Genomic DNA, 18026 nt, shown 5'->3' on the forward strand with positions numbered 1-18026 from the left:
TCTAGCAGAAGCTGCTCCGTGTTCAGACAGTGGTTCTTGCCAACTTTGCTGCAGATCAAAGGCCAGCTTTGCTGCACAGCCAAATGCCTCCAGCATATTCCTGCCCTGCCTCTGCATTCCCCACTGTTAGTAGCTGAAGCACAGCCAATGTCAGCCTCTATCCTGCTTGCCATTAAGATGTGAGATTCACACTCCTTTACACCACTATCTGCTTCATCAGATACTCAATTCAAAAAGCAAGGTGTGTGCTGAATCCAGTTTTCTGCAAAGGAAAACATCACCAGACTGATTTGTCCTAAGCACTGAGTGATGGAACTCAAAAAGCAGAAGAGTATTTGCTTTCTCCCCTGGAATTTCCTCAGCCCTGCCCAGAAAGCTAGGCAAGGCCTTTTCTCCCTCCTTTTTCCCCCTCTGCAGAATGAGCAGAGTTTGAGGCTGTACAAATGCCCCAAAGAAATCTATGGAGAAAAGAAGCCCACACCAAATTTCTAGATGGAAGGAGTAGGTAGGGTTTGCATTCACCAAACAGAACTCATAGCCAAATTTGGCTAGATCAGCTAGATTCCTTGTAAGTTACAGGCAGGAAGTCTCAATGTGAGTCACAATTATTCCCCACCCAACAACAAGATCTCCCACAGGAGAGAAAATGTAAAGCCCAGAGCTGTGCATCACTCACATTTCAAGGATACTCAATATTCAGATCATGATATCCAGTTTTTCACTCTGCCATATCAAAGTAAACCCATACCTTAAAACCAGATTTTAGCATAATGGCTGGAATCCAAATGGACTGATACAGAGATTCTGACATCAATCATACCTAAAAAGTTCCTGCTGGGCTTAACCTCCTTAATTTGGATGCTTGTGGCTCCCACAGGGATAATAAAGATTTGATTGTAACCTGAAAAAAAAAAAAAGGTGGGATTATTCAATATCTGACTGTAGGTGCCATATAGCCTCTCTTCTGTACCAAAGATGCTCATGGTTTCATTTGTGCCTTAATAACTAGATGACTTTTAGATGGTGACATGAAGCATTTCCATCATCACTTTAACTGCACGCTGAATAATCTCTCCCTACATTATCCACAGATCAATTCACATGTAAAAAATTCCAATGACACCTCAGAAAAGTCCATTTTCTACATTTTGAAATCTTTGGAATTTCAGCAAGAATCATATTGAAGTTCAACATAGAGTGATGTGACCACAAGGTGCAGTTGACATCTTGAAATTTTTCAAATTTGGCCAAATGCAGAAGATGCATTCCCATTTCTAGCATTCCCTGTACAAATCCTGGTAGAGCTATCAAGACACTGGATAGCCTCACAAAGGCAGTATATGGTGATGTTATCATGGTGCATTTATAGCACCTGCTGGAGAGGGTGTAGGAAAGGCACCAGCATCGTGGCAAGTACTCCAGCATGGACACAGATTAAGGAAGTGATTCCCAGGATAAGGCCAAGAGTACCTTTTCTGATGCTAAGGCCACACACTGCACAGATATTTCAAATGAACATCCAAGCACACCTATAGCAATCATGTGAGCAGGTGTCCCCACCAGCCCTTGGTTTAACTTTCTCCTTCTCACCTGCCTAAACTACCTAGGATCATCTGTACCTTTGGGGAGGGTGGCCACATCAAAGGTGCCCTTCACACCATAGCAGGTCCTGCCATCTCCTCCACACTGCAGGCACTTGTCCTCCTTCTTGGCAGATTCCAGCATATTATCACAGCCAACAGCCTGTCAGAACACAGGAGCATGAATAGGAATAAACTGTGATGACAGAGGGGGAAAAAGAAGGCCAAATTCTGGATAGATCTATTGAGAAAGCCTGAATCTAGGGAGCTTGGAAAGTCAGGGTAGGGCAGATAAAATGACAAAACTGTTATTTACTATTTCACATCCAGAGACAGATAAACGCTGTCCACATGTTCCTCAGCACCTTGAAACTGAATGATTCACCTTTTCTGATGCTATTATGAAAGGTCAAGTAGAGCAAAGAGAGACAACAGAAAGACTGACAGACCCAATGATGAATGAAGGAAGATCAAGATGACTAACCTGACAAACTCCCTCTACACAAATATCTCGCTTGCCAGGTTCACAGGTAGTCCCATCTACCACTGCTTCCTTGTGCCTGTAGTAGAAGTTTTCTCCCTTAGGAATACAGTTTAACTCACATTTATTAGGTGCTGGCAGGAAAGAAAAAAAAGAAACATTGTATAATAGCTTGATACTGCATCAGGAGCCTAGTTCTAGATCACAGCAGCAGAAACAGAGGGGTCTACTGATATTAAGTGGCAGATGTTGAATGAATTTCTGGGTCACAAAGTGCTAGAGGATGGAAAAATACCCTAGTAAAATCTCTCTGTATGCAAATATTTCCTCAGGGGACATTGGTCTAAGTGGATATTTGGTTATTCCTTAGTAGGGTTGCTCTTATACTTCCTTGGAGTACAGGGCTTTCTAGAATGAGAACAAGTGCTGATACAGAACTGCTATTTTAACAACCAAAAATCCTTTTAAATCCATCTTAAAATCCCTCATAATTTGTTAACCAACTATGAATGATACCATATCAAGGCTCAGAGCAAGGACCCCTGTTTCCTGCCTTCTGAGCTGTTTGCTCAAGAAAGCATGGGCTGATGAAATAGATGTCATATTTTCTGAAGCACTCATTAATTACATACATTTGCTTCTCTTGTGCCCTGCTAATATTCTTCTGACAATACTGGAAAACACAGCAGAACTTCTGCTTGTCTGATGCTTTGGAATCTAGCTGCAGCCAGTTCCAGATTTCCTTGAGCAACGTTTCTGAAGGAATGGCTGTTACAAGAGACAAGTACATACATATTGCTGCAATGCTGTCTCTTGGCTCATGCATCCAGTGTCTTCAGGACAGTAATGCTTTGCTGCTGGCAAAATAATTTTTTTCCATTCTCCCCACTCCAACTAAGGAAGTACCTTTACAGGGATACTACAGTAGAAAATATTACAGTCACTTCAAAATCTATTGTTGATAGGTAGCAATGAAATGTAACCCCACATGTTTATCATTACCTCCATAATATGGAAGCCATTTATATTTCTTGCCTTGGAATTCTGTCCCATCAAACTCTGCACACTGCTCTGCCCGGAAGTCTCGGGAACCTTCTGGGCAGCTCTGTTTGGAAGAGAAAAGGTTTGTATTGGAGTATTATAAAAAAGAGGAAAATAAAGTATACAATAAAAATTTGGGGTTTATTCTTATTCCTCCCCTTTAAATTGGGGCATAATTTCAATATACTTTTGAACGGATATTGTTAATGAACTGCATGCACCAGTGACATCAGAGAAACAGGAACTAATAATCACATCTTATTAATGAACAAAAATGATGTTTATCTGGGGAAAAGGAGCATCTGGCAAGAAAAACTAAAACCAGAGCACTATACCTGAACATTACATGACTGATAGCTTCGTGTTGGTCCAATACAACTGGAAGGACCTTCTGTCCTGGAAGACAGAAAAAATACATAGAGCTTTCTGAAGAATACATATGTGAAAAGTCATCTCACGGCAGATGTTACAAATCACCTTCACACCAAACATATCACCCTCACAGAGTTCCCAAAATAACTAAAATGCTCTTCTTCACAACTAAAGCAAGCTAGCACTTTCTAGTAGTATTTTATGCTATAGTTTGTGTTCTGGCATGAATGAGACACACACCATGAACAATTGCAATACAGCTCTTCAGGGTCATGTTTCAATTAAATAATGGAAGCTGAGATTTCAGTCTATCATCCACCAGCAAAAGGTTGAGGTGTCCATACGAGAGAGAGGGACATATTATGAGCAGCATAAGGATAGTGGCCAATTCAGATTATCTTTGTACATCATTTATCTTGATTTTTTTTTTTGTGGACAGCAGATGCCTTATTAGGAAGAGCTAAACAAGCCTATGGAAAGCGTGCAACACCCTTAGTCCAGTCAAATGACCCCAGCTGAGAATTATTGAGAGTAACAATTATGGAGGAAATTGATCTAAAAAGCCAATCAATGTCTAACGCCTCAGTGTTGCTAAAATGGAGAGACAGGCCTCCAGGGATTCTGGCAGGTATAAACTATAATGAGCAGCCTTCAAAAGAGACCTTTCTTTATTCTGTGTGGAAGCACAAGTTTCATAACTCTGGCTTCTTCTATTACAAAACCTCCTCTCATCTCTCTAAACAGAGAGGGGCTGTTTATTTCAGGATATTATTGAGAGTCTGGCTTTTTTTTCCTCTCCTTGGCATTGTTTTCATCCACAACAATATCTCTAAGGTCCATCATTCCCAACAGGTGCAATACCAGCCATCATCCTCATTAGGATGCAGCTAACCTAGCTGCAAATGAGGTGGCACAGCACTAACACTGTTTGAGCCAAATTCACTCTTCCACTTCTTCTGGGGCAATTTACCGTCCTGGGAATCATAAACCTGAGGAAACCTCAGCACTGTCACCAGCTCTCAGGAGAGAAACCAACTGCTCTGGCCTGTTCTCCATCTCCCTCAGGGCTTGCCACACTAGACCTGATTGAGTAGCTGCTACCATGCCAATCCCCTGATTGCACAGCATCAAATCTCACAGAGAGATTGCTGTGCTCTATCAAAGGAGCCAAAGCAAGCAAGCCAAAGTGTGTTGAAGAGGGCGCTACTCGAAACAGCAGTGACAAGACTGAAATGGAGGTTCATCTCAAAGAGAGCTCAGTCTCCTGAGAGCAAACACAAAGTTGTTTTTTTTTCTGGATGTATATTGGAACATAATTGTAGGAGCTCAGTAACAGCACAACACATTTAAAGAAAATAAAAAAAAAAAAAAAAAAAAAAAAGTTATGTCTCACCTTTGGGAATAGCAGCGCCGTTGCCGAAAGCTGACTCCACCGCCACAGCTCCGACTGCACTTGCTCCATTCACTCCAGCTCCCCCAGACATCAACCTGCCGTTTCATCCGGCGGCCCTGGAAATAAAAAACCCCACAGACATAACAAAAAGGCATGGCAACACAGGGGGAAAAAAATGAAGCAGAGATCCTATGTGTTCTCTTGCAAAAAAGGCTGTCTTGCTGTGCTGTATTTCTAACATGAAAAGTGGCACACAGTAATATACCAGAAAGATCAGGTCTCTAGTATCTAGGAATATTAGCTTCCTGAAGCCATACAGCACATCCAGCTTCATAATCTCCCTTAACTGCTACTGTTTGTCTATTCATAGAATTTCAGCACTTTTGAATAACGATCTAAAAGAGGATAGCATCTTCATCTCAGCAAGGCAGCAAAGGCAAATCATTACTTCAGGGGCTTTGAGCACCGTCACTCCACACCAGATCAATAGAGCCACTTCAACCCAAACCCTTGGCTCTAAGTCCAATACTTAAGAGAAGCAAAGGAAGCAGAAAGAAAATCCCCAGAACACACTTTTTACTGCAACAGAATTCCACATATGGACCTTTATTCCCCTTACCCAGCTGTGTGCAATGACAATGTCAGATCTGGGCCATCATTAGCAAAACCCTTAATAATTTGTATTTAGAAAGTCAGATACGGACATTAAGAGAAATAATCATTATAATATAGACAAAAATTTACAAGCATGATGGAACCAACCAAACTACATTGTTGTCTTGGAAATAACACAAAATATCATACTTTCAGAAAAAAAGGCCTTCTGCAGCTGATGAAATCCACATACAGCGGGACACGTGTGGTCAGTGGGAAGAAAGGTGATATCATAAGGAAAAAAATTAATATTTGCAAGATGCAGTAGGATTAATTCTTCTCGAAAAAAGAAGGTAAGGGCAAGGTTACATGGTGAGGGACACTGTAAAAACAGGGTTTGCTGTGCAGCTGCACCTCTAGGGTAGTTTATGTATACAATTGTACCACTGAGAAGGTAGTGCAGGCCGTTTGGGCACTGAGACATTTGCTGTAGTGAAGAGTGGGCAGGTCGAGAAAAAAAGGTAGAAAGTTATTGTGATGAGATCTAACTTGCCTCCACACACAAACATCCAAGCCTCTGCTAGAAATAGGAGCTAGTCTAATAAATCCAGTGAGTCCAGCTCAGGCAAGATGCATGGGTTCATCCTCTCTTTAATTTAGGTTATGGTTTTACACACACACTGTCTTCCTTACTATATGTCCAAGTTACAGTCTTATTTCTTTACTTCACCCTCTTTTAAGGAATAATGCCCTGCTGCCGGAAGAGCAACAGTCAGAAATTATTGCCCAGTAATATATATGCATTTACTACCAAATTACCCACAACTATCTAGCTGCAGATTGTTACCTATATTATTACCAAATTATTACCTATATTTCTCTAATCTGAAACACTTTCTTCCTAGCCCAGCTACTTACTTTTCTTCACACAAATCCTGTGCAATTTTTCTAATATCTCTGGTTCAGACTAACTCTGTTTGCCTTCACCCTGTTCATTCAGTGGCACTGCCCAGGTTACAGCCTCTTCTACATACCTCCTCTTGGCCAAGTCAACATCTCCCTGACCCTGTGCCAAACCCTTCTCCTACTCTTTCACTTCAGATATTCAGCTCACTGTTTGTCTTCTGCATTCTCATTTGCCTTTCTTGGCATAAACCCAACAATAGTGTTTTAGCTTTCAGCAAGGTTTTTTCAGCAATCTTATTTTCCCAAGTTTTTCTTTCAGACACCTAATTCCTCCCCCTGTAATCCCTCCTGCCTTACTCTCAAAAGAATAAAATATGCTACGGCTCTGTTTCTCGGCAGTCTTATTCCTCTGTATCAACTGACTGATTTAGGTGCAGTATTAGCTCACCCTGGAAACAAGGGACCTTTCAGTCAGCATAAGGGAGAAGGAAACATGTAGATAAAAATCCAAAGGAAGAGCATTTGAAAGTCAGATTACTGGAAGGCAATTAGGATAGAAAGCCCTTCCTGACACACACACACCACCCTGATAAATATTCCAATATCCCTCCTACAGAACTAGAATTATTTATTCCTTCTATAGAGAGTAAAATCTGCAGGGACTCTTTGTTGTAAGGCTTATGCACCCACAGAGTGCAGGAACAATCATTTTTCTCAGAATCACTCCATTTACGCATACCCCAAAAGGAGCATCAGACAAAAGAATCCACCCAAAGCTGTACAGTGTCAGAGAAAAATTTTAATAGGGGCCCAATTCCCATATTTGGAAATCTGTGTACGGTCCTCATTACTTCAGTAACTGCACACGTGTATACAGGCAAAGATAAAGCTGCATGTTTATAATAAATAATAAATATATGATTACATAACCTGATAACAGGACTTTTTAGGTGTTGTCAGCCAGTTTCTGTTCCAAAAGCCTCTTTCTGCTCTCTTCAGACTCTGGAATGCTTTTATCTCATGTCAGCCAGGACAACAAGATTCCACTCCCTCATGGATTTCAGGATGAAAAATCTACAATATCCATCACTGTAACAAATTCATTTGGTTCCATTCTTCCCTTGCTTCAGCCTGACACGCATACAAGAATGTAGTTTCTTTGTCTGCATAAAGTATATATGTTAATGTTTCAAGAGAAGTGAGAAAATGCATACAACCATCTTCCCTGACTTCTAAAAACTCCTCAAAGAGCAGTCAGTTAATGCCCAAGTTTTATCACCAGTTGAGACACCAGTAATGCATCTTTTCTGGGAATAGTAATATTGCCCATGACCCTGGCACTGTGGGCTTTCAGGGCTCATTTGCACACAGGCTGCTGTGGTATAGAAATTTAGAAGGCCAGTGATTTCATTTTTATGAACACTGCATTGCTTTCTTCAGTTCTTAGACAGACAAACTGCTGACGTAGTCGCAGCATCTGCTGTTACCAGGCCAACTGTATCTGATATCATCAGCAAGTAAAAAGCTATGCCTCTGAGTCATTAGACCTCCAGACCTCATCTGCAAAGACAATTCCAGTATGCATCACATGCAAACAAAACAATTCTGGAAAAGTATCCTAGATAGCTTATTATATACAATGTAATGTTTATTTTTGTGTATGAAACATGCACAGAAGAGAAGCTGTGAATGGGACTTGACTCACAAAGACAAAAAATGCTGCTACTATATAGGAACACTTTAAAAGGGATCCTTGAAAGACTTTCCAGTCAGTTTGATGAGATGGATAGGAAACTATGCATGGGAAGAGGACTGCACTTCCCAGACAAAGACATTGCAGGCATGCAGTGATCCACAAAGTTTGTATCACCAACGGTGGACAAGTGATTCAGTGGGAATAATTTCCTAGTGCCTTGTTGCAACTCTAATACTAGCAGGCTATCAAAGCAAACATCAATTTACTATACAGTCCCAAGTGAGCAGTGAAGTTCTACAGCCACATGTCCAAATAACCTACATCCCAGGTAAGTTCTTACCCCTTGCTCCTTGGGAACCTTCCAGGACTCAGTCACACTGAAATATTTTGTGATTTTTTTTCTTTTTTTTTTCTTTTTTTTTTTTTTTTTTTTTGGTGCTGCTTTTCCAGGCTAACAAGCAGCAACAAAACATCCTGTTGCACCACTCCAGCAGTCACTGCTCAGAGCACTTGGTTACTGATAACCACGCTATGCTCGAGAGGCTTCGGACAAGGCCAAAATTGCTCTATTTTAGCCCAGAAGGCTGCACAGCTTTGGCCTATTGAGATGCATCATTTTGGACACTGAAATATTGTTACTGTGACTTCTGGGACTGTTTCACATGCTTATTGGGTTCCACTGGGACCAGATACCAGAATGTGGTGGGAAACAGAAGCTGATGACAAGACCCTGTCCAGCTGTTATCCACTGAAAACAGATATTGCTCACAATGATAAAATGAGCAATATCATGCTACAGTAATGTAATTTTTACATGGCTTAAAACTACAGTCAAAATCAGACTCTCTTTCTTTAACCTTTCTTAGTATTTTTGAAATAACACTGCATAAGTTTATTTGATAAATGTCTGCTTTCTGGTGTTCATAGTTTCTGAAATATGGTTAGTGTTTATTTTGACACACCCTAAACTGTGGCATCATTTAGGAAACATGCAGGAGAGAAGGGTGAAAGCCAAATATTTTACAAACAAAAACTATCACCACTACTGTAGTGGTCTCATTGCCAAAGTCTTGGCAAGTAAGAACTGTCCAATGAAAACGTGCAACTCTGGTAACATTGAATAATAAGTGCTTGGGGAGAAGTTAATAGCTGAGATAAAAGTTAATACCAGAAAGAGACAAAGAAAGACAAGTATCAAGGTGTCCCTAAAGGTTAATTGCTCCCTGTGGACTAGGAGCCAGTAGTGGGAGGCTCTCCCAGAGCAGCACAGCCAGCCAGGGAGCAGCCCCAGCCCTGGGAATTGGGCACCTCCACCTGAAACCAGGCTGGGAGTTGAGACTGCAGGTGGGCCTGGCTCATCAGGGTCCATGGCTGGCCAGGCAGAGTTGTGCAGATCCTCACTGCAGCATCACTGGGGCAGGAGCCAGCAGACCCAGGAGGCTACAAGGCAGTCCTGGGCAGTGGGCTGGGTGTTAGCAATGTCCTCAGGGCCCTAACAAAAACAATCCACATGAAGTGTGTCCTTAGACCACGAGCTCTTTGGGATTTTAACCATTTCCTTCTCCTTTCTATATCCAGAAGAATTACCCAGTACTACAATGATGATCACCAATAATTTATTTCCACATAGCTAAGGTCTGCATGACATCCAACCTTCAAACTTAATTGAAACAGAGCTGAAAACATTCAGTATATCTTACATATTTAAAATGTAGATATCTGCCAATATAGATAAAATATAGATATATGCCAATATGCATTTTCAAGATGGCTAGGGTTATTAGTCAAAAACGCCACCAGAAATGAGCTAATGAATCCAAACCACATCAGCAAAGCATTTTTTAATAATTCTGTCTTAACCATTGATCTTGGCTCAGACACAGCAGGCTTGCAAAGAGCTTTGAAGGTGAATAATGCCAAGTATCATTTCTATGAATAATGAATAAGCAATCAAAGAATTGTATGTGAGCAAAACTAGAAAAACAAGAATGAAAGTGAACAAGATGGTGACAGCAGGAAGCAAAATACAAAGTGATGCAGAAGAAGTGAGTATCTTTTTAAGACAAGCTGCTTTACAAAGACAAGGAAAAAAAACCCCAGGCTTTGTTAGCTTTAATGGTTTATGGTTTACTCTCACTGTGTACATGTCCTTTCATCCCACTCTCACTCTAGCCATGGCTCATTAGCATATCTCCTCTAACAAATCAGAAAAAGCCAGCAGTTCCCCAACACCTCCATTTTGTCAAAACACTTCAGGTTCTCCCTACATCACTGAACCCACTCCCTCATAGCTCCCAGCTCTTTCCCATGTTCCCTGTTCAACTCTTCAACACTCCTCACAGTGCTCCCTCTCTCTGGGCTGTCCCACACTACAGTTGGCTCCTTCCACACCCACGGATTTTCTGTCAGCTGGGGAGGATATGGTGCATGCCTGGTGCATGCACAGCCAGGGATGTGCTGTTCCACAGGACTGTGCCGTGATGCTGAGCTGCAGGCAGAGCAGGTACCAGTTACTTTTCAGAACTGGAAAGGCTTCCAGAAACTCTGGGTGGCCTGGAGTTGAGGAGGGGATTTAAAGAACTCTAAAAAGATACAGCCATTGCAGAGAAGTCAAGTTTATTCTTGGAATCCTTGTGGAGGAAATGGAGCACATTCAGAAAACTCTACAAAGAGAATGATTGTGAGTAAACTTTATGACCCCAAACTTATTTGGAAAAGTGGACAAAACACACAGTATGAAGTCACCAGAAGTTGTTTATCCAAGGGGCCTAACAGGAACTCAAGGTTGAAATGGATAAACTGTTACTAGCAGACAACCCTCTCAGCTATATCCACTTCAGCATGTGATTATTGGAAAGTGGAAAATCTGACACCAGTTTACAAAATGATCCCAGGGGAACCTACAGAACTGTATATTCACAGAGCATAAAACTGACATCAGCTGATAAATTAATAGAACTTATAACAAAGAACAGAGCTAGCAGGCACCTGCATAAATACAGGATGTTTGGGGGAAAGTCAGTAAGACTTTTAAAGGCAAATCCTTCTAAGAATATTGCAGTTCTTCAATTCACAAACACATCAACAAAGGTAACCTGCCAGATACACTCAGATTTGCAAAATACTTCCCAAAAAATCCTTCACCTAAAGCTTCAAGGGAAGTTAAGCAGCCAGAAGGACAGTTGTTCAATGGATGATGAGCAGGTGTCTCAAAGACAAAAGCAGAAGTAAAATCTCCATCCACTGCAAGAACTGACATTAGCAGCAGAATTCAATAAGGAACCGGAATGCCTCAACACATTTATTAGTTATGCCAAAACCACAGAAGTAATGAAAGCAGATGATAAGGGTAATATAGGGTAATAAAAGACAACAGAAAACCAGAGACATATTGCAAAGAACTATGGGAAAACATTATAGTAAAAGCAATTTATCACTAAAATGACAATGGAGATTTAATGTAGGCAACTTAAGTGACACACAGGGGAAACACAAATCCTATCCCAAATTGCTATTATTTATTAATTATTAATTAATATTCATAAATCATTACATGATAGTTGATATTTTGCTCTCAAGAGCAGGATCTTGGTCTTATGGCTTCAAGGAGGCATTGACCAAATTCAGGGAAGAGAAATAGAGACATACCAAGCTCAAAGGAATCATAAACTGGAAGTGTACTGGGGGAAATTGCACTTGCCATCTTTAAATTTTTTTTCTAGACACATGTTTGTGACATAGATGGAAACAGGTTATGGGCCAAAACAAATTGGACCTACCTGGTAAAATTATTCTTGTGCTTGTTTTCTACCTTTCCCTCCACAGGAAGAATAGTAAGATCTCCTCTTTCTCTGTCCTCACAGTAATTTTTACTGTTTCTGTATGACCTTAACTTTGATGTGCTTGCGCACCTTCTGCCCTTTGTTAAACCTGGCTAAGGCATCTAAAAGTTTATTCAATAGATTAGCACTTTAAACAATAACAATGTTGACTTATTCAGAATGAATAAAAAACTAGCATTTCGACCTAGAAATGTAGATCCGTATAAAGAAACAGCATTCAGATGAAATGTATGACTTGGACAGATCCAGTATGTTAGGGAAGCTGTACTTAACTGGTGGCCAAGCAAGACTTCTCCTTCCATTCAGCATGGCTTCAAGAGGAACTATTGATTGCACGCAGGGAGTAGAATCTAAAGCTACAGAGAAATGTCAACTTGCACAGTCTCAGGGTATTTCAGTCATATCCCTTCCAAAAATATCACCAAGATCTCCAAATTGGAGATAGGCAGGTAAACAGACAAACTGAATGGAATATATCCCTTTTCTGGTTATTTTAATATACAGTATGATTTTTTTATTAGATGTGAGACTGCAAGCACTCATTTAAGCATATTTCCATTTGTAAGAGAAAATATGGCAAATAACAAACTCTGCTTGATTTCTGGTCCCTCATCTCTGATCTTCAAAGGTGGCCTAGAAAGCAAAACACTTATTTCAAGTGATAATTGCCTCCTTTCCTCCCCACTCTCTGTTCCTTTACACCTAAAAAACATGTAATGTCTTCCTTTGCTAACACTTCCACTCTTTTTACCTTAGATGTCCAACTCACTAATAAAGTTTAACTTCAAGTCAGGGAAACTGTTCTCAAGCTGCATTTACTTCAGAAAAATCCTACTTCTCGCTCAGAAAGGAACAGGAATCCTAGTTCTTAATTGCTGCATTCTTTTTCTGATAATATCACATTGACTTAACATAAAGTAACCTCTCCCAGCAAAGCTAAACCACATGGCTATTACTTCTAAGACCAAAGAAAAGAAAAAAAAGAACTAACCAAAAATCCATTCTCTTTATTTCAAGTGATAACTCTCTCCAGCTTTGAAGCAGGAGATGGCAATCACTGCTTTGCAGATAACATCCCTGGAACCAGAGGCACTACCAGAATTCTATTATTTAATTGCCATGTTAGACTTTTCATAAGATGCACCACAATAGGCCTGATAACTTGAACCTATTAGCTCATTTAGAAGTACTTTCTACAAAGCGCTTGAGTTACAGATATTGACAGTTCTTAACAGAAGTATCTTTCATTTCTTATAACAGTGCTCAGAAGAGCATTTACTTACTGAAAATGCAGAAGGTGACATCGTTGTTAGCATGAGCAGAAGGAACAAGTTCTTCATCTCTGCCTGTGGGAACAGAAAAATTACTCATCAGGGTTGCTTGCTTCTTTGCTGATTGTTTGGTGAAAAAGCTATGATAGCATGAAGTAAAAATGGAGGTGGAAGTCAAATCAAGGGGAGAGAAGAAAGCAGTTTTACCACTAAACTCCCTGGATAAATGAAGACACCTGCAAAGATTGAAATTACCTCGCACAGAAAGACAGGATATAATTACTGAGAGTGCATATTTCCCTGAACTTTCCTCTGGTATTATGAGAACACCATCCCCAGGCACAGTGGAAGGTGCATGCTGTTGCATGTCTGCCCTCCCACCTCTTTACATACACACCTGATAAAATACTTGAAGATTGCAATGACTTCAACCAACCCAAGGTAAAAAAATCTACAGCTAACATTTTTATACCCTACATTCATCTTGTGTGGTTGTGCTTGTTCAAAATCCAGCAATTCATCATGGACAGCTATAGCTAGATTCCACCATGAGTAGTTATATCCCCTCTGCAGAATTAAAAAGGAGATCAGGTCATACAGGCTGGTATGGCAGCATACAACAGTTCCTAAATTTGGGGCATTATCCACATTTAGGACCAAAATACTTTGTTGGTGCATTCCCTGTTGCTACCAAATCCTTCCTCTTTTGAGCTGAAGCCCACACCAGTCACCACTCACCAGAGCTCACAGCTGTGACAGGCACACTTCAGCCACTACAGACTGACTCTTTCTCATCACCATTTTCTCATGACCTTGTGACCAGTTAAGCTCAGGGGGAAAAAAAAAAGTGATGGACAAGATATTCCTAGCACAGTTTTATCTAGTTTGAGCTTCTTTTTAACTTGGAAAAGGAAAGGTAAAAGGAGAAATTTTCCCTTCACAGTACACAAATTCATCAAGGAAGAAATATTTATTTCATCAGTCGTTGTAACAATATCTGTTTTAATATTAAAACATCATATATAGCTCTTTTAGTCTGGCTATTAAATCCAGATAAAATATAGAATGTATCACTATTAACAATGATAACATAGATATAAAATCATTGTTGCATGAGGATATGACATCAGAAGCAAGAAATACCCAAAATGAAACTTACTTGATCTGGTATTTGAGTATTTCAGGTTGCTATATGATGGGCAGCCATTTTTCTTATAAGCCTCAATTAACAGATATTATTACAACTCTCCAAGCCCATACATACCATGGATTTTAACACCCCCAGCATTCACCACACTGAGAATAAAAGGTTTGTTCCTAAATACTTTCTCTTTTAAATGTAAAAGCTACTAAAAAAATGTAGTTGCACCAAAATCTGTGCGCAATATGGTGATGATCAGGGAAAATGAAATTGGGAAAATAAACACTGATAAACTTCTCTCCCTAAATAGTGAGTGCCAATCATAAGATTAATAAGCAAATGAAGATACAGGAGCTTTTTATATGAAAATATTTTAATTAATTTTGGTTTAGTCATTCTTAGGAAACTGAGGGAAGACTGTGAATCTTCCATCAGCCACAGGTGCTACTACTACTCTTCCTATTAGAATCAAGGAAGAAACAACCTGGGGATACCCTCCAGAAGAGGTAAAGAATGATCTCTGTGCTGTAAAGGCCAATGATCAGATTGGGCTGGATCTGTATCACAACCCTACCAAGCATCCTATCCTTTCTCAGGGGAAGTACAGGCAAGAAGAGATCCTTTCACTACAAGATCTGTGTACACAAACAGCAAAGTTCTCCTGAATGACTTTATAATGTGTCCACAGCACTAGGAAAAGGTACTGGGAAAACAGCATCTTCCTTGAAGGGTACTGGTATCAGAGGTAAATATTTGAGATCAGTTCCTTTTCCTACCACCATGAGGGGGAAAAAAGAAAAAACATCATCTCTTCCCCAGCACTCCTCTCACATATTCCATTTCCAGCCACCTCTTGGGTTCACAGATATGGCCTTGAAGATCAAATCCTTGTACTGCTGCTAATGAACTGTCTGCTCAGCTTTTTCTACCATCTGAGCCAAGAGGCAGACAGGGAGCTGGGACCAAACCAAATGAGACTCCTGGAGAACAGGCTAGAGGAGCAGGTCACCAGGGCTAGGAGCACTCCCATTCCCCAGGTAATGATTTTAGCCAGACAGGAGAAAAAGATTCTCTGAGGAGACAACTAGAGTCAGAACCCAATGTATAGGGCAACCCTGGGCACCAAACCAGCAAGAGGTTACAGCTCTGGTGCTTGCTTGTACTTTTGTGCCATTGCACTTGCATGGAAATTGCTATCATATGTGCCAAATTTACCATTAAAATATTTAGACCATCAGCCCTATTAAACTAGTCAAGAGATTCCAGGAAGGATCAGCAGAAGGAAGAACATGACCATCTGTATCCTCTGAAATTCCCCACTGGAAAACAAACCTTGTATTTGATTACTGAGCATCAACAAACTTGTTATTTTAAAAGCTTCCCCAGTTGCAGAATTCAGCATTGATTCCTTTCACCTTGGGTTCAACCACAACAGATGGGATTGAAGAATCTGTCTGAAACTTTAAAAAAAGGGTCAAATTCTGTTTCTGAATTTAATGGCCCTTTAACTCCTTGCAGGACCTGGAGTACAGCAACATATGTTTATTCTGCTCATTTGCCATTCTTCTCACTGCAGGCTGGGTATGTGGGGGAAGGAATGAAAAGGACAGTGTTTTGCAGTTCTTTCACTTGTAGCAACAACAGCTGCTGCTCCCTGAGCCTCCTGCCCTTCTCCAGCTTTCTTCAGCCCTCCCCAGCTCCCTTTTCCCACTGTGTGCTAGAACAGCATCTCCACCCCTCCTCCACCCAGAAACAGCAGCAGAGCCCGAGGGGAAATGGTGACTTTATGCTCAAGCTATGGAACAGCTGCTGGAAAGCTCACAAGGAGGAATTCCTGCCATAGTGCTAAAATATGAAGTTATCTCAGGGAGAGGGTTTATGAGTTCACATGAAGAAAGGAACAACCAGAACCTTTAACCAGAACTAGAGGTGTGCCCAGCTGAAACCTCTGCCCATACACCAGAAGATATTAAAATTATCTAGGCAGTCACATCTGGCATTAACTGCTTGGGTGAGATGGATAAAAGGCTTGAAGTGGGGAGTGGTTCCAGCCATCTGTGAGCTTGGTCAAAAAGAATTAGCTTTAGAGTTCAGCTCTGGACCATTTTCTATAGGAGATGCTGACCCAAACTTCTCCAAACACTGGAGAAATTCAAACTGGGATCTAACTTTAACAGCTCAGGAACCTTCTATTCCAAAACAGGAGGATGAGAGCACCACAGAGGAGATAGCTGAAATTTCCTAACTGAACAGAACACAAGAACTCCATTACCACTGGAAACTGGGATAAGCACCCTTATTTCAGGGCTTAACACTGAACACACTTAGAAAAGCTTTTGCCTTTACAAACAGAAGTTCTAGAAAAGACAGATGGGCAGACTTGGAGACTTCTCTCTAGCAGAGCCAGCAGTGAGCTGCAGTAAAAATATTTTATTAAGAGTTAGAAACTCTTATCTGGGGCCAGGTAGGCTTAGCAAGATCAGTCAAATCTTCCTGAAGACCAGGAGTATGTTTTGGAATCAAGGACAGTTTTAATGACTCCTGTATTTACTTTATGTGTGCAAATCCTGCCTTCCAATGCACAAATAAAATTGCTTACTTAAACTTTTCCACTTTTCCAAACAACCTCTTATCATCCATGTTCTTGGGGAAACAAGACCTACATTGCCTGTATATATATGAAATAATAGCTCTGAATCAGTTGTCTAATTTCAGGGTCACAAAAGCAATACATTTACATTTTGAGGGAAAAGATACTGGATCAGGATGAAGAAATGTGTTGAACTTTAAATCTATTTAGATGATGACTTTTTCTTTTCAACAGGAAGGAAATCCAAACTTAAAAGTAATGTTATGAATAACTTAGCCTTGTTTAAGCAAGAATTTAAGCTGTTTAGGCACTATACAATCAGATCACAGTGTCAGAATAAAACAAATTTCATGAGTTCCATTGCTCACACACTTATAGGTTTTCTCTATTCTTTTTGAAAATGATTGGACAGCCAGTGTTATTATCTGTTTAGCACATAAGACAGACCAGTCTTCTTTGGCCTGTGAACCACATCTCTAAATTATCCTTGGCCAAAGACATATATCACATGTGTGGGTCAGGGATTGTTCTAGGAGTGGTTCATAGGCAGAAGAAAAAAGACTCCTTCAGGGTTCCCACTTGTGTAATCTAGATGAGATTTAGCTGGACATGCAGGTAAGTGGCAAAACCACCGAGCATTACTGACTTTGGCAAGTCCTTACAAGTAATTTCATCTCCCTTTTGGGAATTTGAATTACCCAGTATGGATCTATCATTCCCTTTGAAGTGACCCTGACACAAAAGCTGCCTTTGCATGCACAGCTTCTGAGATACAGGATGACCACCCTGGCAGGAAATATGTACCTGCTGCAATGTCAACAGAAATGGCTTATTGTAAAATTTAGCACATCTAGCACTAAAGCAGATGCTGCCACAGGGATCCCACTACTCACACCTTTTTAGAAATTCCTTCCCTTTCCTCCACACACTCTCCTTTAGCACATCAGATCTCACTTTGATGTTACATTTTTAGAAGTTCTGTTGAAGGAGGTGGGAAGCCAGAACGGGCAACATATCATCATCCTGTTACTCACAGACATAAATTTTTTGAGTCATTGACTGAGAGCAAAGTCTTTGAGCTTTTAGATTCACTACATTTTCTAAAGACATTATAATTTT

At 40.5% G+C, this 18026-nt stretch overlaps 1 protein-coding gene across 7 annotated transcripts in view; it reads right to left on the minus strand.

Annotated features, from left to right (window-relative positions):
• PAPLN (papilin, proteoglycan like sulfated glycoprotein) overlaps positions 1 to 18026 on the minus strand; it is a 60796-nt gene that overhangs the window by 25934 nt on the left and 16836 nt on the right. For 6 of the 7 annotated variants that reach the window (XM_079308006.1, XM_079308004.1, XM_079308009.1 and 3 more), the window contains 7 exons: positions 13189 to 13251; positions 4868 to 4983; positions 3438 to 3498; positions 3064 to 3166; positions 2065 to 2195; positions 1620 to 1743; positions 821 to 901 (listed from right to left, as the gene is read on the minus strand). In XM_079308006.1, the coding sequence (XP_079164132.1) occupies positions 821 to 901; positions 1620 to 1743; positions 2065 to 2195; positions 3064 to 3166; positions 3438 to 3498; positions 4868 to 4983; positions 13189 to 13245 (673 nt within the window). In that variant the 5' untranslated portion in view covers positions 13246 to 13251. Of the gene's footprint in view, positions 1 to 820; positions 902 to 1619; positions 1744 to 2064; positions 2196 to 3063; positions 3167 to 3437; positions 3499 to 4867; positions 4984 to 13188; positions 13285 to 18026 lie in introns of all 7 variants that reach the window. The other variant, XM_079308005.1, reaches the window with a different exon arrangement.

Source organism: Erithacus rubecula (assembly GCF_903797595.1).
Source record: "Erithacus rubecula genome assembly, chromosome: 6".
Taxonomy (NCBI): Eukaryota; Metazoa; Chordata; class Aves; order Passeriformes; family Muscicapidae; genus Erithacus; species Erithacus rubecula.